The sequence below is a fragment of the Triticum aestivum genome, chromosome 3B (genome assembly GCF_018294505.1).
Source record: "Triticum aestivum cultivar Chinese Spring chromosome 3B, IWGSC CS RefSeq v2.1, whole genome shotgun sequence".
Lineage (NCBI taxonomy): Eukaryota > Viridiplantae > Streptophyta > Magnoliopsida > Poales > Poaceae > Triticum > Triticum aestivum.
The window spans coordinates 329,190,755-329,214,038 of NC_057801.1; the positions used below are offsets into that span (position 1 = coordinate 329,190,755).

General features: G+C 46.9%; 1 protein-coding gene and 2 long non-coding RNA genes across 14 annotated transcripts; 2 read left to right on the top strand and 1 right to left on the bottom strand.

Annotated features, from left to right (window-relative positions):
- Positions 1-4,810: 4,810 nt before the first annotated feature.
- Positions 4,811-18,332, bottom strand: LOC123069823 (serine/threonine-protein phosphatase PP1). Its single transcript, XM_044492759.1, has 4 exons — positions 18,032-18,332; positions 16,186-16,745; positions 15,917-16,108; positions 4,811-5,175 (listed from the first exon to the last, which is right to left on the bottom strand). The coding sequence occupies exons 1-4, from the start codon at positions 18,231-18,233 to the stop codon at positions 5,152-5,154; spliced, it is 978 nt and encodes a 325-aa protein (XP_044348694.1). The 5' UTR covers positions 18,234-18,332; the 3' UTR covers positions 4,811-5,151.
- On the top strand, positions 5,995-15,730 carry LOC123069826 (uncharacterized). 3 transcript variants are annotated; one of them, XR_006433019.1, is made up of 4 exons: positions 5,995-6,302; positions 14,621-14,844; positions 14,927-15,012; positions 15,109-15,420. It is a non-coding gene; the product is annotated as an uncharacterized lncRNA (long non-coding RNA). The 3 variants fall into 3 exon arrangements; XR_006433020.1 differs by lacking the exon at positions 5,995-6,302 and adding an exon at positions 15,432-15,730 and having other exon boundaries at positions 13,410-14,844; positions 15,109-15,345; XR_006433018.1 differs by lacking the exon at positions 5,995-6,302 and having other exon boundaries at positions 13,410-14,844.
- A 154-nt stretch (positions 18,333-18,486) lies between the features above and the next one.
- Positions 18,487-22,764, top strand: LOC123069824 (uncharacterized). 10 transcript variants are annotated; one of them, XR_006433011.1, is made up of 5 exons: positions 18,513-19,746; positions 19,830-19,884; positions 20,019-20,280; positions 20,459-20,669; positions 20,761-22,764. It is a non-coding gene; the product is annotated as an uncharacterized lncRNA (long non-coding RNA). The 10 variants fall into 10 exon arrangements; XR_006433016.1 differs by having other exon boundaries at positions 18,496-19,253; positions 19,642-20,280; XR_006433013.1 differs by having other exon boundaries at positions 18,498-19,345; positions 19,642-20,280.
- The last annotated feature ends 520 nt before the right edge of the window (positions 22,765-23,284 follow it).

Here is a 23,284-nt window from a genome sequence, read left to right on the forward strand (position 1 = left end):
AAAAGAATAAGTAAACTAAAAAAAGAGCTAGAAAAGTTGAGGCGGGGACCAATGAATGCGGAATCTCGCTCTCGCCAGAAGAAAGTCCTTGTTCTCATTGAGAATTTGTTAGATCAAGAGGAAATTTTTTGGCTACACAGAGGAAGAGCAAACTGGTTGATGCATGGAGATCGTGATACATCTTTTTTTCACAATGCCGCAATGGCCAGGAAGAAAAGGAATAACATTAAAAAAAATTGATGATACTGGTGTTTGGCGACAAGGAGCGGAATTAAAGAATCATATTAGGAGTTATTTATCAAAACTTTTTACCTCTGAAGTGGGGCAGCCGAGTATGGAAGTTTTGTCCCTCGTTAGGAAAAGAGTGTCAGATGAGATGAATAATGCCCTCCTCACGCCTTATACGACTGATGATGTCCGAAAAGCCCTTTTTGATATAGGAGATTTAAAGTCTCCGGGCCCTGACGGACTCCATGCTATTTTTTATAAAAGATTTTGGCCTATGCTGGAGGATGATCTCATCCAAGTGTTGCAAGCCGTGAATACATGCATTATCCCGAAAGGCTGGAATGATAATGCGATAGTGATGATCCCGAAGATTAATTCACCAGATAAGGTAACTCAGTTCAGACCAATTAGCGTGTTAATGTTGTGTACAAGGTTATATCCAAAATGGTGACTGCTCGATTGAAGGTTTTCCTTCCAGAAATTATTAGCCCGACACATAGTGCTTTTGTACCTGGACGAATGATTACTGATAATGTTTTAGTGGCTTATGAATGTTTTTCAAAATAAAAAATAAAAGGGATGGAAAGGAAGGATTGTGCGCCATCAAACATGATATGCATAAAGCTTATGACCAGGTGGAGTGGGTTTTTCTGAAGGAGATCATGTTGAGATTAGGCTTTCAAGAGAGTTGGGTCAATTTTATCATGCAATGTGTTTATACTGTGGAATATCGAGTTAGATTTAATTCAGAAGAAACTGAGATTTTTAAGCCATCCAGAGATTTACGACAAGGAGATCCATTATCGCCTTATTTATTTTTGCTATGTACCGAGGGGTTGTCTGCTCTCTTGTCACATGCGGAGGAAAGTGAGAAAATTGAAGGTGTGAAAGTGTGTAGAGAGGCACCACCGATTACGAATCTTGTTTTTGCGGATGACTCATTGATTCTGATGAAGGCAAGTATTCACAATGCAGAGGCTTTGGAAAATATTCTGGACTCGTATTGTAAAGCATCGGCGCAATTGATCAGTGTTGATAAATCAAATATATTTTTCAGCCCCAATACAAAAGTGTAAATCAAAAAGCAACTATGTACAACACTCAATATCATGACTGAAGCTCTCAATGATAAATATCCGGGGTTACCGGCTAATGTGGGTATGGATAAATCTGACTGTTTTCAGTATTTGATTGATCATATCATCATGAAGATAAGTGGATGGAAAAGACGGTGCTGGAGTACTTACTACTCCTATCGGACCAAGATTTGCGGATTTTGGATAACCACAATGTGCGTGAGATGATTGCTATTTCAGCTTGGTACCTATGGTGGGAAAGACGGAAGCTGGTACACAATGAGAAAACTCAAATGCATCTCAGATTTCAATGGGGATTCTTGCCCTTACCACAAATTTTGTTAATGCAGCATCCCCCAAAGTGTATGTGAAAAAGGAGAGTTGATCCTGTCCCCCAAAGCGTATGTGAAAAAGGAGAGTTGATCCTGTCCTCCAAGAGGGTTTGTTAAACTTAACGTTGATGCTTTTTTTGATCACGATCTTCTTAGGGGTACGATGCGAGTGGTCCTTAGAGATGACAAAGGCAGGTTTATTGCTAGAGGGAATGAGAAAATTGATTTTTGTGTGGATGTGTTAATGGCGGAGGCTTTAGCACTCAAATTTGGCCTAATACTGGCGCAAAGGGTCAGATGCAATTGCCTTATCATAAACTCAGACAATATAGAGGTGATTGATTCGATGAATGATGGAGGGCAGTTGGCGGGTGTGGCGGCAGCAATATTCGAGGATTGTTCTCATTATGCATGTGATTTCGTTATTGCTAGGTTTGAGCACTGTAATAGAGAAGCAAATAAAGTAGCTCACGAGCTTGCTAGATTAGCTAGATTTTCTTTGACCTCTAATTTTTGAGGAGCCTTTAAATGAAATTGTAATGATCCTCACAAACGATGTAACTACTTGTCACAAATGTATAAAGTCGGGGGCTTTTTCAAAAAAAAGACAAGTGGATAGAAAGAAAAACTTTTATCCGCGAGGAAGTAAATCCTCCTGAAATTTGTTATACAAGCTATCCCCACCTATGCGATGTCCGTCTTTAAAATTCCTAAAATAAATTGTAAGGGAATCACTGATGCGATATCTCTTTTTTGGTGGGGGGCGAGGATACGAATGCATTGGATGCCTGGGTGGAAAATGTGTGTACCCAAAAATCAAGGAGGCATGGGATTCCAGGATATTCGTTGTTTCAAGTAATGTTGAGGATATCGTTTATCGTTAGCGTCTCATTACCTGGGGATTAGAGATTAATCGTAAATCATCCGATTAATCGATTTCATCGGTCGACTAATAATTGGCCTTTATTTTGCAAATCTCATGTCCCGACACTAAAATATGGTATATTCCACACCCAAACAATATTGGGTAGAAGTGTTACATTGATTACTAGCGTGTGAAGCCTCATATAATGACAAATAAAATAGGACAATAGTACATATATCATAACAAGGTCCACAAAACAAAAATACACATAGTTTTTGCAAATATAGTGCTATGAATAGGCCCGATTTATCGATAGATTCCCGGTAAACCGTTTGTCATAGCAATAAATCAGCTCGAACGATAAATGGTGAAGATAAGGCATAATCTTATCGGTCACCCCAAGAGTAGCGATAAATCATACGATAAATTGCTGAATCGGAAGATTTTTTGAACAGTTCAACCTAGCAATGCTGGCAAAACAAGCATGGTGTATTACTGAGAATCCAAATTCCTTATGTGCGACCGTGTTGAGAGCTAAATATTTCCCAAACGGTGATTTATTAAATACAAAGCTAAAAAAGGGCTCTTCTTTTACTTGGCAAAGTATTATGGCAGGGATTAATTGTCTAAATCTTGGCTATATTTGGCGTGTTGGAAATGGTCACAACACTGATATTTGGGAAGATGCTTGGATACCTAATTGTGCAAATAGAAAAGTAATCACACTAAGAGGGAGTAATTTGATCTCAATGGTATCTGATTTAATTGATCCTGCTACTAGTAATTGGGACGAAAATCAAGTTACACAAATGTTCTAGCCAGTTGATGCACAAAGGGTCCTTGCAATTCCTTTGTCACAACATGATATGTCATATTTTGTCGCTTGGAGCTATTCAAGAATGGAACTTTTTCTGTTCGATCAGCCTATGCAGTGCAATGGGAACACCAACACGGGGTGAAATTAAAAAGAACCGATAATATGGGACATATGACTATCAATCCCATTTGGAGTGAGATATGGAAATTATCTTGTCCATCAAAAGTTAAAATTTTCATTTGGCGCACACTGCATGGCACCCTCCCGTGTAGAGTTAATTTAGCGAATAGACATATAAAGGTTACCCCCAATTGTCCGACATGTTCCTTTGGATCACAGGATACAAAGCATATATTATTTCAATGTCAGAAAGTGGAAAAAGCTGGGTCTAGATCAGGCCATTAAAAGAGCGTGCGAAGTTGATTATGCTGGTGAGGTGGTACTTGAATTTTTGGTTTCTATGCCTGAACGGGAGCTTACGATCTTGGGTATTCGGAACGTCTGTGAATTAATTGCAATTTCAACTTGATATTTATGATGGTAGAGGCGAAAACTGACCCATAAAGAGAAAACCCAAGATGCTAACCAGATTTTCATGAAAATTCATGCAATTCCATTGAACTATGTTTTGGCTATATCACCAAAGGCTACGATGAAAAGAGGAGGTTGGCCAACCTCCAAGGGGGTTTGTAAAACTTAATGTGGATGCCTCTTTTGATCATGACCGGCTCAGGGACACAGCTGGTGCAATTTTGAGAGATGATAAAGGAAAATTCATTACAAGGGGAATTGAAAAATTGATTGGTGGCGCTTCGATATGATCTATCTATTGCTCAAAGGGCGGGCTGTGGTCTATCTATTACTCAAAGGGCGGGCTGTAACCGATTAGTTATTAACTCAGATAATGGAGGTTATCGAAACCATGAACAATGGAGGACGGTCATCTAGTACAGTGGCGGCAGTGTTTGACAATTGTTACTTTTTAGCATGTGACTTTTCCATTACTAAATTTGAGCATTGTAATAGAAAAGCAAATATGATCGTACATGAACTTGCTAAGTTAGCTAGATTTTCTTCATCTTTGAACTGGTTTGAGGAACCCTCGAGTGAAATATTATATGGCATATCCATACTTTAATGACCTAGTGCCAGATCGATTGAAAGCAATATTTACTATCAGATAGAGAGATGTTGATAGGAAAAAGGATGGTATTTACTTATTCTCGTACTTGTTACTGCAAATGAATAAAGTTTCTATGTTCTTTTCAAAAAAAAGTGTAGGATAACCGTTTTTAGAGCTGAGGGTTGAAACCTAAACCGAGTGGCAAGTTGAGGGTTGTAACGTGCCGTTCTTATTTTATTGTTTAATGCTTTGTACTTCCAGTGAAATAGATATGATCCTTTTCGTAAAAGAAAAGTACTTCCGAGTATATTTCCGAACGGAGAACGTAGTTTTGCAGTAACAGACCAGGAAACTGAAGACGTGACCCGATTTTCAAATGATGACCTGACATCAACTTCACTTCACTCGTCGTAAATTTACATGCATAGTTAACTCAATCCCTTTCTTTTTTACGTAGGTGCCATAGATGGCACGGTTATGACTACATAACTATATTCTCAGCTCAAACATAGAGCACACAGCAATCAAGCAAAGAAACGAACAAAAACAAAACAACTGCATCCACAAGAATGCAGTGCCGCGAGCAAGTAGCGGAGAACGTAAGAGAACCAGGCTGAAGAATGCTTCTAATGTCATGCCCTGGTGGATCTGGGATATAAGATCACCCCCTTCGAGCTGACAACAATCATGACGATGTGACTGAATACAAGTTAAGCATTGTCCACTGTCGGTGCCTGTCAAGGAAGGGCAAAATTTAAGGACTACAGTAGTAAACTTCATCATGCTTTAGCCGGTTAGGAATTAAGTACACAAAAAAAGAAAACACTGGCCACGTTCTTGTCATATGCAAGTAGCCCCGTTCTCGTCATATGTTACACCCAATGCATGCAAACATGCACTCCCTCCGTCCCACCATATAAGACGTTTAAAAACGTATTATACTGTGGGACGGAGGGAGTACGTAGTAATTTCAGACCTCTTTAGGCATCTACAACGCTGGCTCTTAGCCCAGGCGCTAGGATGTTATTCCTGGCCGTTTTGGCTCCATCCTGTTCGATCCCGGGATTTAGGCAGGCGTCGCTGCCAAGCCAGTCGTCCGACTCTTGGTCCCCTATTTTTTTTTCTCATAAGACTTTTCAACAAACGCTGCACTTTTTCTGGACGGAAAAATCAACTATGTTAGCGCTCAATTAAGCGGTGCTGCATTGAAGAAACGGACTCCTGTACCGACACTACGTTCTTAATTATTTTTCTTTATTGCCCAAGCGTCCAAATAAGCGCCTCCCCATCGGAGATGCCCTTAGGCCCAGTATCTAGGAAATTATCGTATGGGCCACTTCCAGGTTTCCAAATATTTTCCTGCCGAATTGACAAGCATATAGACTTGTCCAAATAAAATAGCAAATGGGAGAATGATTCTCAAGATATCAGTACAGATTCTAAGCTCCCAGGATTGTGAGGCTCCTGGTGAATCGGTGGTGTGAAAGCTGTGTGGGTCAACGTTTGACAGGGTGTGAACCGGGTCATATGGCAGTTGGGTCCATGTGTCCGTGTTGTACAGATTAGCTGCGTGTGGACTGCCAGGGGATGTGGGCTGTATTGTGGGGCCCGTTTGTATGTGTCTGATACGGTCGTGTCGACTCTTTGGTCGGTTCGGATGGATTCGTAGTGGCTGTGTGTGCCTTCCTGTGTACGTGTCGGTGCCCCCTCTTTCTTTTCCTATTGGGGCTGCAACCATTTATTCTCTTCTTTGGATTTGGGTGAGGGGGCCGGCGGTGCTGGTTCCTTCCTTTAGCGGGCGGTGGCGGCGGCTTGTGGGTTCGATCGCTGCCTCTTTGATGAGGGGCCGGATCCTGCGCTGGTATTATCTTCTTCCCCTGCATCGGTTGTCTCGACTCGTGGATTTGCATCGTCTGCATCGCTCTTCTTCTCTATGTTCGGAGGTTTGTTATTGTTTTCATTCTTTTTGGTTGTTGCCGGTTTGATTTTTGTGATTGGGACTCATTTGTGGTGTCTTGTCACGCCCGTTGCTGTTGCGAGATCGAGGCGTGAGCTAGAACTCAGAGATAGTGAATTTGGGGGAAAACTCAAGAGCAGAGAGAAGAACAGAGACACGAGAGATAGAAGCAGATGGGGAAATTCTCAATTCCTTCAATTCTTACCTTCTTCTCCAGTCCAACCTGACCAAATAGCCAAGACCCCACTTAACTTAACACACGCACACACCACGCGCTACACAACTCCGGAAGAATTACGTCTCTTTGCCTCATGCTCCATCAGGTGTTACATGTGTGTGGATTGCATGTTTGGGGGTCGCATGTGAGTGCTGGAGCGGGGGATCCTTTGTCCTCATCGTTGTTCAGATTGGTGGTGTGAGATAGTTTTTGTTATTATCCTAAATAAGATGGTTATCTAGGGATGTTTGGCGGGTTAGCCTTATGATGTTGTAAGGGGTTTTTGTTTTATATTGATAGGGCCTTTGGTTGTGTTTAGTAATTTTTTCTTAGGGGAATGAGAGTTCTACCATTGAACTGGACGACTCCTTTGATGAGACCAGCATGCGTTTTGTGCGACGAATCCAGGAGTCAAGGCCTTGGGGACATAGCGATAGTATGGCTAACCAAGCTTTTCAACCTCAGTTTTCGGGCAAACAAGATGCCAGAAGAATGGAGACGGAGTATTATTAGTACCAACCTTCAAGAACGGGGGGATGTTCGGAGTTGTACTAATTACCGTGGAATTAAGCTGATGAGCCATACAATGAAGCTATGGGAGAGAGCCATTGAGCACCGCTTAAGAAGAATGACAAGCGTGACCAAAAATCAGTTTGGTTTCATGCCTACGAGGTCGACCATGGAAGCCATTTTCTTGGTAAGACAACTTATGGAGAGATACAGGGAGCAAAAGAAGGACTTGTGTTATGACCGGTTTGGTCTATACAAAAAGAGGCCCACCGGGCATTAGTATTAGGGGCTTGACCCACAAGTTATCTTAGGCAAGTTATTTTAGGCAAGTTATCTTAGGCTAAAGTTATAAATACTACTTGTAAGACATCGTTTGATATCAAGCAATAAAGATATTATCATCTTCTGTTGCCCGGCTCCCTGAGGAGCCGGAACCCTAGCCGACACCAGCCAACCGCCGCCGCACCTAAACCCTAGCCGCGACGGCGCCCACTCGCCGGCGCGCCCGCTCCAGCCCTCGTCCACCTCCACCTCATCCCTATAACCTACGTAGCCGCGCTGGTAGGAACCCTAGTCCTACCAATTTGGTATCAGGTACCCGGGTTTCGACCATGTCTTCGCCACCTCCAATTCCGCCACCGCCGCCGCTGCCCGTCAACTCCACCACCGCCGCTGCCGCCAACTCCTCCACCGCCGCCGCTTCCGCGCCTGGCGTCACGGCCTCGCTCTCGGCGGGCGCCACGGCGTCGCTCTCGGCGCCGACCCTCCCGGCACCGCGCCAGGCCACGGGCGGCCACCGGCCCCCGTCCAACATACGCCGCCGCCGTCACCTCCCCCGCAGCCGCAGCAGTTCACACAGGAGGCAATGGCCGGCGTCCTCAACGACCTAGTCGCCGCGGTCCAGGGCATCCGCCTCTACCTGGCAAGTCCGTACGGGCCGCCTCCACCACTCCATCCAGCCATGGCCGCGGGTCCGCAGGCGCTGCCGTGGTACTCGGTATCGGGGGCCATCACCGGAGGCTACCCGGCGCTCCCCGCCCCGGCGGCCGCACCGCCGCCTTGGCCACAGTGGCCGCCACCACGGTGCACCATCATCCGCCCTACGCACCGCCGAGGCAGTGGGCCAGGGCGCGCCACACCAGGAGCCGCCCCGGTTCGCCAAGATCGACTTCGCCACATACGACGGCTCTGACGACCCGCTTAACTGGCTCAACCAGTGTGACCAGTTCTTCCGCGGACAGCGCACACCCGCGTCAAAGCGTACTTGGCTGGCTTCCTACCATCTTCGCGGGGCCGCCCAGACATGGTACTACGCCCTCGAGCAGGACGAGGGCGGCATGCCCCTGTGGGATCGTTTCCGAGAGCTGTGCCTTCTTCGTTTCGGGCCACCGGTCCGCGGGAGCCGCTTGGCCGAGTTTGGCCGCCTGCCGTTCACCTCCACGGTGCAAGACTTCGCCGACCGCTTCCAGGCCCTGGCGTGCCACGCGCCCGGTGTGACGGCCTTACAGCGGGCTTTTCATCGGCGGCCTTCCTGACCACATCCGCGTGGATGTCGAGATGAAGGGGCCCCAAGACCTTCAGACGGCCATGTACTATGCCCGGGCGTTCGAGCAGCGCGCCCAGGCCTTAACGCGTCCATCCGCGCCACATGGGGGCCGACAGCTTCCCCAGCTGTCTCCGGCACTGTCCACAGCCGCCCCGGCACCCACCCCGGCACCGACGCGGCCATTCAGGCGCCTCACTCAGGCCGAACAGTTGGAACGCCGGCGCCTGGGCTTGTGCTTCAACTGTGATGCGCCCTATGCACCGGGCCATGTCTGTCCCCGCCTCTTCTACTTGGAGACGACGGACGAGACTGAGGAAGACACACTGGAGGATGGCCTCGGCGCTCCAGCCCTTGCGGAGCCCGCAGTGGCACCCGCACCCGACCCGGCCACCGCCCTCGTGGTGTCCCTACACGCGCTGGCCGGCATCCGTGATGAACGGACGATGCTCTTACCGGTCATGATCCAGGGCGAGCGCCTGGTGGCCCTCGTGGATACAGGGTCCACGCATAACTTCCTGCCAGAGACCACCATGCGGCGCCTTGCATTACAGCCAACCGGCGGTGAGCATTTGCGAGTCACAGTCGCTAATGGCGACCGTCTCCGCTGCCACGGGCTCGCCCGCGACATGCCCATCACTATCGGCGACGAGCACTTCACCATCACCTGCGCCGGCATCGACTTGGGCTGCTTCGACTTCATCCTCGGCGTCGACTTCCTGCGCACTCTTGGTCCTATTCTATGGGATTTCGACGTGCTGACGATGACCTTCTGGCGGTTGGGCCGCCGCATTTGGTGGGACGGCATTGGGGGTGCCGCCCCAACCACTCCACTCCAGCTGGCCGCGACCACCGCCACGGCCGAGCACCCACTATTGGAGAGCCTCCTCCAGCAGTACGCGGACATCTTCACCGAGCCACAGGGGCTGCCGCCCGCCCGCACGATCACCGTATACATCTTCTGCCAGGCTCTGCGCCGATGGCGGTACGGCCTTACCGCTACCCACAGTTGCAGAAGGATGAGTTGGAGTGGCAGTGTGCGCTCATGCTCGCGGTAGGCATAATCCGGCTCTCCACTTCGCCATTTACCGCGCCGGTGCTTCTCGTCAGGAAGTCAGACGGCACATGGCGTTTCTGCATCGACTACCGTGCCCTTAATGTTGTCACACTTAGGGACAAGTTCCCTATTCCGGTGGTCGACGAGCTCCTCGATGAGCTCCACGGGGCGCGCTTCTTCACCAAACTCGACCTCCGGTCGGGGTACCACCAGGTGCGCATGCACCCGGATGACATCGCCAAGACGGCGTTTCGGACTCATCACGGCCACTTCGAGTTCGTGGTGATGCCCTTTGGCCTCACCAATGCCCCGGCGACCTTCCAGGCTCTGATGAACGACGTCCTCCGGCCCTACTTACGCCGGTTTGTGCTCGTTTTCTTTGATGATACTCTAATCTACAGTGCGTCTTGGGCCGAGCACCTCCAGCACATCGCCATCGTCTTCAACGAGCTTCGAGCGCACCACCTCCACCTTAAGCGCTCGAAGTGCTCATTCGGGACGCCTTCGATGGCCTACTTGGGCCACGTCATCTCGGCCGACGGGGTGGCTATGGACGCCGACAAGGTGGCAGCCGTCACCGCATGGCCGACGCCTCACTCGCCGCGGGCTCTCCGCGGGTTCCTCGGCCTCGCCGGCTACTACCGAAAATTTATCCGGGAGTTCGGGCTCATCGCGACGCCCCTCACGCGGTTGCTTCGCCGCGACGCTTTCGCCTGGGACGACGAGGCGACGACGGCGTTCAAGGCCCTCAAGGGGGCCCTCACGACGGGCCCCGTCCTCCAGATGCCCGACTTCGACCGCCCGTTCGTGGTGGACTGTGACGCCTCGGGCGCAGGGTTCAGCGCCGTGCTTCATCAGGGCGATGGGCCCCTCGCCTTCTTCAGCTGGCCTTTCGCTCCGCGTCATCTTAAGCTGGCGGCATATGAGCAGGAGCTCATTGGCCTTGTACAGGTCGTTCGTCATTGGCGGCCGTACTTGTGGGGACGGTCCTTCCAGATTCGCACCGACCACTACAGCCTGAAGTTTTTGCTGGACCAACGGCTGTCAACCGTGCCGCAGCACCAGTGGATCAGCAAGCTCTTCGGCTTCGACTTCTCCGTCGAGTATCGGCCAGGCCGACGCGCTGTCCCGTCGCGACTCCGACCTTGCTTCCTCCGCCGACGAGTCCGCCGGGGCGGCCCTGTGCATCCGCTCCGGGCCGACGTTCGGCCTCTTCACCGACATTCGCCGCGCCACTGTGACGGCCGACGATGCCGTCCGTCTTCAGCAGCAGCTCACGGCCGGCGACCTGGAGGAGCCTTGGCGCTTCTCTGACGGACTGCTCCTCCATGGGCGACGGGTCTTTGTCCGGCGCAGGATGATCTCCGTCACCAGGTGTTACAGCTCGCCCACTCGGCGGGTCATGAGGGTATGCAGAAAACCCTCCATCGTCTTCGCACCGTCTTCTACATCCCTGGCGATCGCGCCCTGGTCCGCGACTAGGTTCGGTCTTGTCAGACATGCCAGCGCAACAAGACAGAGACCGTCAGGCCGGCCGGGTTACTCTAGCCCTTGGAGGTGCCATCTCAGGTCTGGGCGGATATATCCATGGACTTCATTGAGGGCCTTCCCAAGGTGGGCGGCAAGTCAGTCATCCTCACGGTGGTCGACCGCTTCTCCAAGTACGCCCACTTCATAGCGCTCGGCCATCCATACACGGCGGCGTCCGTGGCCCGGGCCTTCTTCGACGGCATCGTCCGTCTACACGGGTTCCCTGCTTCGATCGTCAGTGATCGAGACCCCGTGTTCACGGGCCATGTCTGGCGCGACCTCTTCAGGATGGCGGGTGTCCAGCTCCGCCTGAGTACGGCGTTCCATCCTCAGACGGACGGTCAGTCCGAGGTGGTTAACAAGGTCATTGCCATGTATTTGCGTTGTGTGACAGGTGATTGGCCTCGCGCTTGGGTGGACTGGCTCTCTTGGGCGGAGTACTGCTACAACACCTCTTATCACTCCGCCCTGCGCGCTACGCCATTTGAGGTGGTCTATGGTCGACCACCCCCGCCTATACTTCCGGTGGATCCGGAGACAGCTCGGACGGAGGTTGCGGGTGACCTCATCCGCACTCGTGACGAGATGCTTGCTGAGGTTCGTCAGCGTCTCCTTCAGGCCCAGCAGCTGGCCAAGCACTACTACGACGATCATCATCGCGAGGCGGAGTTCGCGGTGGGTGATTGGGTGTGGCTGCGTCTTCTCCACCGCTCTACGCAGTCACTCGACCCGCGCGCGAAGCGCAAGCTCGGCCCTCGCTACGCCGGGCCCTTCCCTATCTTGGAGCGCATTGGGAAGGTGGCCTATCGTCTTCAGCTTCCAGCCCGCGCTCGCATCCACGACGTCTTCCATGTGGGGCTGCTCAAGCCTTTCCGTGGCGAGCCACCGGCGGCTCCACCGGCACTTCCTCCCATCGCCAATGGTCGCATTCTTCCAGAGCCGGCAAAGGTGTTGCAGGCGCAGCTCCGTCGTGGCGTCTGGTTCATCCTCGTTCAGTGGGCAGGCCTTCCAAAGGAGGAGGCTACTTGGGAGCAGCGTGAAGAATTCCGCCAACACTATCCAGACTTACAGCTCGAGGACGAGCTGTTTGCGCAGGCGGGGAGAGATGTTATGACCGGTTTGGTCTATACCAGAAAGAGGCCCACCGGGCATTAGTATTAGGGGCTTGACCCACAAGTTATCTTAGGCAAGTTATTTTAGGCAAGTTATCTTAGGCTAAAGTTATAAATACTAGTTGTAAGACATCGTTTGAGATCAAGCAATAAAGATATTATCATCTTCTGTTGCCCGGCTCCCTGAGGAGCCGGAACCCTAGCCGACACCAGCCAACCGCCGCCGCACCTAAACCCTAGCCGCGACGGCGCCCACTCGCTGGCGCGCCCGCTCCAGCCCTCGTCCACCTCCACCTCATCCCTATAACCTACGTAGCCGCGCTGGTAGGAACCCTAGTCCTACCAACTTGCATATGGTGTTCAATGACTTGGAGAAGGCCTATGATAAGATACCGTGGAATGTCATGTGGTGGGCCTTGGAGAAACACAAAGTCCCAGCAAAGTACATTACCCTCATCAAGGACATGTACGATAATGTTGTGACAAGTGTTCGAACAAGTGATGTCGACACTGATGACTTCCCGATTAAGATAGGACTGCATCAGGGGTCAGCTTTGAGCCCTTATCTTTTTGCCTTGGTGATGGATGAGGTCACAAGGGATATACAGGGAGATATCCCATGGTGTATGCTCTTTGCGGATGATGTGGTTCTAGTTGACGATAGTCAGACGGGGGTAAATAGAAGTTAGAGTTATAGAGGCAAACCTTGGAATCGAAAGGGTTTAGACTTAGTAGAACTAAAACCGAGTACATGATGTGCTGTTTCAGTACTACTAGGTGTGAGGAGGTTAGCCTTGATGGGCAGGTGGTGCCTCAGAAGGACACCTTTCGATATTTGGGGTCAATGCTGGAGGAGGATGGGGGTATTGATGAAGACGTGAACCATCGGATCAAAGCCGGATGGATGAAGTAGCGCCAAGCTTCTGGCATTCTCTGTGATAAAAGAGTGCCACAAAAGCTAAAAGGCAAGTTCTATACAGCGGTCCGACCCGCAATGTTGTATGGCGCTGAGTGTTGGCCGACTAAAAGGCGACATGTTCAACAGTTAGGTGTGGCGGAGATGCGTATGTTGAGATGGATGTGTGGCCACACGAGGAAGGATCGAGTCCGGAATGATGATATACGAGATAGAGTTGGGGTAGCGCCAATTGAAGAGAAGCTTGTCCAACATCGTCTGAGATGGTTTGGGCATATTCAGCGTAGGCCTCCAGAAGCTCCAGTGCATAGCGGACGGCTAAAGCTTGCGGAGAATGTTGAGAGGTCAGGGTAGACCGAACTTGACATGGGAGGAGTCCGTTAAGAGAGACCTGAAGGATTGGAGTATGACCAAAGAACTAGCTATGGACAAGGGTGCGTGGAAGCTTGCTATCCATGTGCCAGAGCCATGAGTTAGTCGCGAGATCTTTATAGGTTTCACCTCTAGCCTACCCCAACTTGTTTGGGACTAAAGGCTTTGTTGTTGTTTGTTGTTGTTATGGTTTAATGGTTGCTTTTGTTCTTCTTCAACGGTCAGAGTGTTGTTGGGTCTGTGGTAGGTTCGGTTTATGTGTTTTTTTGTTGTCATGCACTCCTTTTACAGAAAGAAGATTTGTCTGTGGTTTATTTAGGTTGTTGTTTCTGTGTTTAGGTAGATTATTCAGCAAATGCTTGGGGGTGGGCTCTGTGATGTTGCTGTGAAGTGTCTGTTTTATGGTGGTGGTGTTTTTCGAGGGCTTTTATTACGTCTGGTTGAAGATTCTATGGCATTATCATTTTGTCTTGCTGCAACTGCAGTCCACGATGTAGCTATGCTTGCTCTTAGGTAAAAATCATGGTTCGTGTTGCTTGGTAGGAGGTTCAAATGGTTATTTGAAGTCGTTTTGGTTGATGTCTTGCTGAAGCATGCATATGTTTGGTATATCCAGTTATGTATATGTATAGTTGTTTTATGTCTGGCTCTGAGCGAGCCTTACTGTTAGCTTCGGTGCTGCCAGCATTGCTAAACATGTACTTTACTTGTGCTGTCTCATTGGTTATCTTCGATCAAGAAGAAAAGATTGTATGGCCTGGTAGTGGAATTGATGGGTCTAAGTTAACATAGATTTATAGATTTGTTTTTCTTATGTATTACTGTCATTTGTAGCCAAACTGCTATATGTCGTTTTCATGCGACTATTTTCCTAATTAGTCCAGTTTTATTGGTATGTGTATTGAGATTCATTTATTTTATCCCCTTTGTGTTTTGTTTCTCTATGCTTTAACATGGTCGTCCAGGAAGGGCAATTGTTCAGTTATGCCGCCGGAGATCATGGCTCTGGTTGTTAGGAAATATGTCGTCGAAGTGACCGTGCCACGATATTCCTTTAGGAGAGATAAGGATGCCTTGACTTTCTAGGTTCGCAAGTTCTTCCCAGTGGGTGGATCTATGTAACACGATTTCGTTGCAGGCAGCAGTTCTTCCTGTACCGGTGCTGCAGCGGAATTGCCTGCTCATCTTGGTAGGTAGCTCTAGGCGATTCCTTTTGAATTTGGTGCATTTTGTGGTTCTAAAATTGTTTGTTTTATGATGATTGTGTATAGATGGAGTGGCTGCTGAAGCTTCTGGCGCTGCTAGCCAGCGCCATGAGCTCCCTGAACGTGTCTTTACGCCAGCAAAGGATGTGCTGGTGACTTTCCCTTCATTACCTTTTGAACTGTGTCCACGCCAGATTTCCAGTTCGTCTGAAGCTCATCTGCTCTTATACATATGTTGTTATTTACAGGAAACCTAGACGCAGAATGAACATGTTGATGATACATCAGAGTCAGTGAAGGAGGATGATCCACCAAAGAATAATAAAAGGTCTAGCTTAGATAATTTAGCATTTCTTAATCTGTGAGTGGCCTTGTTATAATGCTCTGGAGATGTACTGCATTATATCCAGGGCCGGTGCAGCTGCTGTAAAATCCACAGTAGAAAAGAAGTTGGCTGTAAGTGGGTCGGAGAAGGGTGGTCGTGTGTACGTGTGGAATTCATCTGAATTTGTTGTTCTTATTTGTAATAGGAAGAAAGGATTTACAATGTTCATGCTTAACTGTTTTGTAGGGCGAATAATAACTGAAGAAACCCACGAAGAACCAACCAGCCATAGGAGCCTGGAAAAAAAATCACGCCCAAAAGAAAACTCGCGCGGTAGGGCGCGCGTATCTCTCTAGTTTATACTAACTAGTAAATGCGTACGTGCAATGCCCGTTAATATTAGGATGGAAATTAATTGCACGTTTATATTAGGTAGGATATCAAATATGCGTTAATTATGTGATTAGTACAGACATGTATGATATTAATTGCATGCTAAACATGTTGAGCACTCACCATTGGAGCAATCTAGGTCGTTGGATTGACATGGTCCATTAATTGGATCTTTTTATATTTGTACATAGAGGTTGATAGAGGTATAGATAGATATAGATAAAATGTATTTTTCATGAATTGTAGTTCAAACAAGAACAACTCACTGATGGCCTATCTGTCACTTGTCCAATATATTGGGTCATGAAAGGGAAACCAACTGAAGCCTGATTATTTACCTTGTTTGAAATTGGTTTTCTTGAATGTGGTGCTCCTGTTTCTTTTGGCTTCAAGATCTGGAAAGAACACATTAAGCTTTCATCTATGCTTAACAAAGCACCCGCATTATCGAATTCTCCACAGTAGTTTGGAGCTGAAAAGATGGTGACTAATCTCCTTTCTGCAAAGAACTCATAGCCATCCTCTACCACCTGAGGACATTCATGCTTCAGTCATATAAATGCCATGATGAATAAGATAAAAGTAAAGTAGAGCAATTTCCGCCTACCTGATGAGCTCGGCAAATGAGGTCAAGATCATTCTTCTCCAAAAATTCTACAAGCTTATCCGCACCGAAAGTACAAGCAACACCTCTGTCACTCTCCCCCCACCCTTGTGTGTCAGAACTAGGATCAGACCAAAGCAAATCACATAGAAGACCATAGTCAGGAATTTCAACAGGCCTCTCAATATCCTTAATTTGATCTAAGCTATTCAATTCAGGTGAGAGGCCACCATGCATACAGAATATCTTATCATCAATAAGCGCTGCCATAGGCAAGCAATTGAAGCAATCACAGAATATCTTCCACAGACGAACATTGAATCTCCTCTTGCATTCATCATAGAAACCATAAACTCTGTTAATTTTTGCATCTTCATGGTTTCCTCTCAACAGGAAAACCTTATCAGGGTACTTCACTTTATACGCCAGAAGCAGACATATGGTTTCCAAGCTTTGTTTGCCTCTATCCACGTAGTCTCCAAGGAAAAGATAAGTCGAAGTTGGAGGATAGCCACCCAAATCGAACAGCCTCAGAAGATCAACAAACTGACCATGGATATCACCTACAAGGCAAAAGGGGAGAATGTTCTATAATGACAGATTCCGAAACGTAACAAAAGGATGAAATATGATCCCAGGTGACAAGTCCAAATATGGAGAGATGGCCAAGGACAACAAAAATATGTATAAGAGATTTCATAACGAATTCAACCAAATGTGTGCACCTAGTCTACTTGTACTTCCTAAAGATGGAAAAGGGGTTTTGTACAACAAGTGGTGCACAGTTTTACGACGGTCCTTATTCTGAGAATGTTAAATAACCGACCTGATTTTCATAAAGGTATTAAAAGAATAGGGTTCTGTTGGGCATCACTGCCTTTCAGAATGAAAACAACAGAATAAAGATATGAATAACCTATTATTATGGTATTAAAAAACCATTTTGATACCAAGTAAGCACTTGAGTCTTACAGAAAAAACTTACAAAGAAAAATTATTACTAACTACATTGAAACAAAATGATCATCGTGTCAGTAACTTTAAGAATGCAAATTCTTGAAATAGTTGTGTTACACATAACAAACACAATCGTCAAACAGAAAGTCATAATTGTCATGACATAGGGTAGCACACACAGATGAAGTGTCAAGAGGTTTATGCATTTGGCACGTAGCTGAGGGACGCCCATTTGTACTATTCTACCCTTCTATCAATGGAAAGATACGCAACCTGTGTATTCACGAAAAAACTTTGTTAGGAAAGAGTCCAATCAGTTTAGCAGTTGGATTAGACTTGTGATAGACTTACCGGCCTCTCGGTCAAGTCTTGTGTACTATATATAAAGGGGCTGACCCTCTCAATAAAGGGTAGAAGAATATCGTTGTCTACCTTTACCTACCTTTTAGTAATTATTAGGGTTATGTCAGTAGTAGATCCTTCCAATTGGACATTTCAAATTTAAACCACTTATCATCCTAAAATGTAAACCACTTAACAAGTGTACCCATAGAGCACAGACTACCAACTCTGGCCATTGACCACGCTGCAAGAACATGGCCCAAGATTCTTAAATTGGACATTTCAGATTCCTAAATTTCAGACATCATACCTATGTCAATATTTCAACAGAGTATACTTGTTCTTACAAAAAACGTTACCGGGTCCTCAACAGTCAATACCCCGAATCAACCTTATGCGCCAGACATCGGGAAAAATCGAACATAAATAATCCACTCTGGGAATCAGGCATATACGGCCCAAATGCGCAAACGCGCCACAAAGAGGAGGGCGCGCGGTATGTTATGCCCGAATCAGAGGGTAGTGGAGGGGCCTTGAGGCCGGTGCTCACCGCAGATCTTGACGGGCGCGGGAATGCGCAGGAGGTTGGGCTGCGAGAGGAGCACCCTTTTGGCCTCGACGCAGAGCTGGCGGATCTCCGCCTCCGACAGCTGGACCTGGCGCCCGCCGCGGCCCCCTTCGACGAGCCGCCGAACCACCTCATCCAACGCGGCCCCATCCATGGCGCCCATCGATGCCCGCGTCATCATCATCCTCACCGCTCTCCGCCGGCTCGATCCCTAGACGACGACGGAAGTGCGAGGAGGATTAGAAATGGAGGAGGGTACTCTCGGAAAAAAAAATGGAGGAGGAGGTGGTCGGGATTGGTATGGTTTTTTTAACGAACGTGGTAAAAATGGTTTTTTTAGGGTGTGGTAATTAGGTTGTTTATATTTTTTTTCTACGCCAGCATGTCTAAGCGACTTAATCAAGCAAAAAAACAAACATAGAAAAGAAAATTCTCACACAAATCTCCGCGTAAGATCAATAATGTAGGACTCAGATGACTTATGGCACATCTAGATGTGCTTTAGCAAAACTATATTTTTCAGGTAAATCTCTATTTCTAATGTTTGAGTTGATGAATAGTATCCATAGTTTATTTTCGTCCCATCATTTTCTTTTGTTTTATTTCACTGTTTTTTTCTCGTCTCCGCTGCCCCCGTACAAACGCATAAAAAAACTCCATCACTGCAGAAAATCCGCTCCTCTCGATCCCATCCCAGGGATCGAAGTCCCTCCTTCGATGCCGCGATCTACGATCTCTCTGCCGCCGACTCTTCCGACCCTTGCCGCCGACGCTTCATTGCCGCGGCCCACGTACAAAGTCGTTCGTTGCCGCCGCCGCCGTCCAAGGGGAGACGCCGTCGTCGCGTCTCCAGGGCAGGGCGGTTTGAATCCCTGCCGCCGACGTACGGGATCGCCGCCGCCGAACTCCGGGAGACGTCGTTGCCGCCCGTCCGAGGGAAGAAGCCGCCGCGGCGGCGGTTTCAATCCCAAGTATGCTGAAGAGATCTGGCTGCCAAATAATCTCACCGCCGAACTCCATTCAGTCTACACATGTGTTTCTGTACCATTCGCCCGCCACTGAGGTACGAGATTGTCGCCGCCGACATCCGAGAGGAGCCTCCGCCGGACCTCATCACGGTGTCGTTCGCCGCCGCGGAGGTATGAGAGGAGCCGATGCCGCCTTCATTGCGGACCTCATCATGAAGCCATTCGCCGCCGCCGAGGTACGAGATCGCCACTGCACGAGAGCACATCAACTAGCCCAGGCTCCTGCTGCTCCATCCCTCGATCCCGCGTCGCTCGCCTTCCGTTCAACGTAGGTTGCGGCCTCTCCTCATGGATTCTCCTCCTCTGTTCGCCCCCTCGTGTCTCCTCACGTGAGTGCTTCTGTTGGTGATGGTTGCGGGTCGTCGAGCTGCGGTGGGCTGGTGCTGCTTATGGTATCCCACTATCCTGTGCCTCTCGCCCTGTGCTTCATGAGCGGAGGAGGGGTGGTGCTGGCCGTGGACTAGCTGGATAGCATAAACTCTCCCTTGTTTTTTTGTGTTTGAATCAGATTTGGTGGCTCTCAATTTTACATATGTATTGATCTTGGACTTGTTTTGTATGCAGGGTACACTTGATGTTTCATGATCTGTTCTGCAGATTTTCAGAACAATGAGTGCATATCTTGGCTTGCAATGTTGTTGATTCGACAAATGTCATGGAACCTGACAGGTGAGTGCTCCTCTCCCCTTTTCCTCTCTGCTAAAATTCAGTTCCAAGTTCGCCCATATGGATATCTTGATTGAAATTTGCAGCTCGTTTCTGTCGGACTCGATGACCGCATATGAGCGAACTTGTCCTTCAGAAATAGTAGGTGATACTTATTATGATTCAAGATATCACCACATAGACGGCACAGACTATAATCATGAATATTTCCCATTGGCTTCAACGATTTGGAAGAATATTTTTGACATGATCTGACGGTTGATACTTTGGTTCAGGAACTGGCTTTAGACTGGACTTGCGGCTAGAGTAACCCCGAGCAAGCTGAGCTCAATTGAAATATGTATTCTAAATTCTGAAGGCAAGCACACGCCCGACACTTTTGCACTTGTAAAAGGCATGTCGTTTGAATCATGCGAATAAGCGTACGGATAGTACAAGCTATTCACTTGGGAGAATAGTTTCAGAATTTGTCATGGAAAACCAAGATGGGGAGGTGCACATCACCAGTTGATGCACAAAATCGTGTGCTGGTGCCAGGTCAGTAACATATAGTGTCCTGCTTAAAATTGTAGTACAACCGCATGCTTCTTGTTGCTCCAGCTACTCCATGATGGTCGTGTGCTTGAATTTTTGTCATGCTTGGAAATTTTTTGGCATTTATATTTTAGACAGTAGGGTTGTCATTGTCTTGCTTAGCTTTCAGTGCGCACTGCAGGGTAAGAGGGAAAAAGAGAATTTTTTTTTCGTGCAAAACAGAGTGCAAGGCAAGGATGCGTCTCCTCCGCACGGCAGATCATGGTTGATAGGTGAGCATATTCAGCAACGAGCATAATCACCCCTTGTGTGCAAGTCGTGAAGAGACCAGGCAGTGGAACTCACATAGTGAGGTCAATCCAGTTCTTATGAATTTCATCAAGAATCTCAAAGTAAATAATTTTAGGATCAGCGAGGTGTACAATATACAGTTTTTTATTATGCATTTCTGGCACCTTAACCATTGCTCGTTTGTGTCGACAGAAACGAAGAAAAAACAATGGGGGCATCCTCACGAGATTGAAGGCTACAAAATTTATACAAGCGCAATATAGAAAAAGTTTGAAGATGAGTTTTACAAATCAATGTCCTTGGTTTTGTGTAGGTGCATCAGTGAAACTGAATATGAAGTTATGCATGTGTGCCAAATATTTGACCAAACTTGAAGCTAGGCCCTACATAACAAGTTTAAAGGATCATGCAATTGTGGATATTTAGATCATATGGGAATGTTTATGCCGACATTCTATAAAGGTGATTGGCATCTACTATAAGTCGATAAATGATGCTTTGTTGGTTGCTGCACAACGACAAGATGATCGCATCCCAGCTACTTTGTATGTATAAGATTTGCTACTTCTTGGTCAATGTTGATGAGATGAACTGCTAACTAAGTGTGTTGCCACGGGCCGTTCCATGCCGAAGGCTGCAACGCCATGTTTCTTTATGCTTGTATCATGTGCATCCACAACTCGTAACACTGGTTGTTTCAGGCCCTAAATAAGCACATACACTTCAAAAATTGTCATGGACTCATGGCCGTGGACTTAAAAGTGTTTTTGCCATGTCTGGTAGCTAGGAGGAATTACATCAAAGAGCTCGTTATTTTGCTTTCACGTATATGTTAACCAGGTCATATCACAATGACCATCAAGTCTCAAGTTCAAGCTATTTGATTTAGATTGTGCCATGCATAAGTGAATATTGTTTTGCATAGGAAAATAAGATTGTAAATGTATATTATTTGCCTCCATCAAATTTATGAAATGACAATCCTTTATTCGGAAGAACAAGTGAATACATAGATCAAAACATCTTAAAATTGGTGACAAATTAGCGGTTGTTTCCTTTTATTTATTGCCTTATTTCTGGTATATGTACCTTCATTGTGAAATATAACATGACGTACCTTGTCATTAACTTTCTTTAATGGGAACTACTTATATTTGATATTCATCATAAACAAATTCTGAAGGTACTGAAATCTGTGTACTGAATTTTGATTGTGAGTTGGATGTGTCCTTGATTGCAGTGATGGGATTTGATTCGATAAGTGAAGATAGTGGGTGGAGGAATAAGAAGAAAAGTCATTTAATGATATAATTGAGAAGCTAACAAAGCGGGTTGATATACACTAGGATCCTAATTTACATGTTTGACGTAGTTAGTCAACCCGTGTCACTGCCATAGGTATAGGGAAAAGACGATCTAGGAGGTGGCATCAAGTAAGTGAGTTAGGAAGTAACTATCATGTAGGTTGTATGCATAACAAAAGGCTGAATAGGTTAGTAGATTTGTGTATGAAAATATGAGTAGCACTGTGTGGTGCTTAGACTTCTGAATTTCTTAAAAAAAAATTGTCTCTACTTCGTATAATGTGCTATGTTAATGTAGCTACAGCATCACAGAAACATTCTAGCTGCCTCGAAGGATTTATAAATCATGTCTAATGAGCCTGACTTGCGCTTACTTTGTCATGATTAAATTTATTATTCTTTGTTTAACTTTTATATGTGTAAGTAATAGCTGACAATTTAATAGTAGATATGTGACCAGCCCAGAGAAGAATGTGGACTGCTAACAACTGTGCATTAAACAAGCATGAAGAATGGATGGCATTTTCATGTAACATAACCGAGTATCAATTTTAGCTTGAAAGTATATGCCAACTCCTGGAGTTTCAAATGACTTGAAAGAATGCGAGAAGCGAGTGTATAGGAGGACCTTGAACATTAGAGCAGTGGGGGAGGAGCAAATGACTACAGGGTCTATCGGCATGGGTAAAAAACGAGGACAACTCCATGACGTGGGAAACCTATATTTGATTGACATGACAGTAGCAAGGTGAATAGCTATGTAATATCTTTCCATTAGTTGATCCATTTGATCTGTTTGAAACAATTGGCAGTTACCTATATTTGGATAGAAAAGTTATTTGTTAACTTTGTATCATTTTTATGTGTAAGAATATGATGCTAATAATATTTACATAGATAGTCTTGTTAGATGTTAGAGCTTCCCAATCTTTGGCAATAGCTTTGTAAGCAAGTAATTTATGGTGGTTCTTCGGAAATAAATATTTTTACCGTCCAATAAGTTACCCTAGACTCTTGGTCTTTGGATTGTTGCAACCATGGCTCAATGAGACATTGTGTCATAGGCATTTTATTTGGATCAAAATTGGCATTATGTGAGCCTTGACACGGGTGCGTTTGGTAGGGTGTATGAAGGGTGCATGAGAGCAAAAGTTCCCTTGTCGACCCATTTTTTGGTGTTTGGTAGAGTGTATGAATGGTGCATGAGTCCACACTAGCTTAACACAAATACACTATGAGCATGCATGAGGAGAGCATGCATGAAGAGGGGTAATGAGATGAGCATGCATGAAAAAGGGAACAACTACGCTGAGATGAGAATGCAACCAAACACACTAGGCTGGACGAAATAACATACTGCTTGCTCCTTGATGTCGGATAATAGCCAAAGGGTTTAGCTTGTTATTGTTAGG

Excerpts from the sequence above, each read along its gene's own strand:
- LOC123069823 (XM_044492759.1), bottom strand. The coding sequence starts at position 18,233 with ATGATGATGACGCGGGCATCGATGGGCGCCATGGATGGGGCCGCGTTG. Across the intron at positions 16,746-18,031 it reads CGCGCCCGTCAAGATCTGCG|GTGATATCCATGGTCAGTTT; the intron begins GTGAGCACCGGC and ends TTTGCCTTGTAG. Across the intron at positions 16,109-16,185 it reads TCATTTGCCGAGCTCATCAG|GTGGTAGAGGATGGCTATGA; the intron begins GTAGGCGGAAAT and ends GAATGTCCTCAG.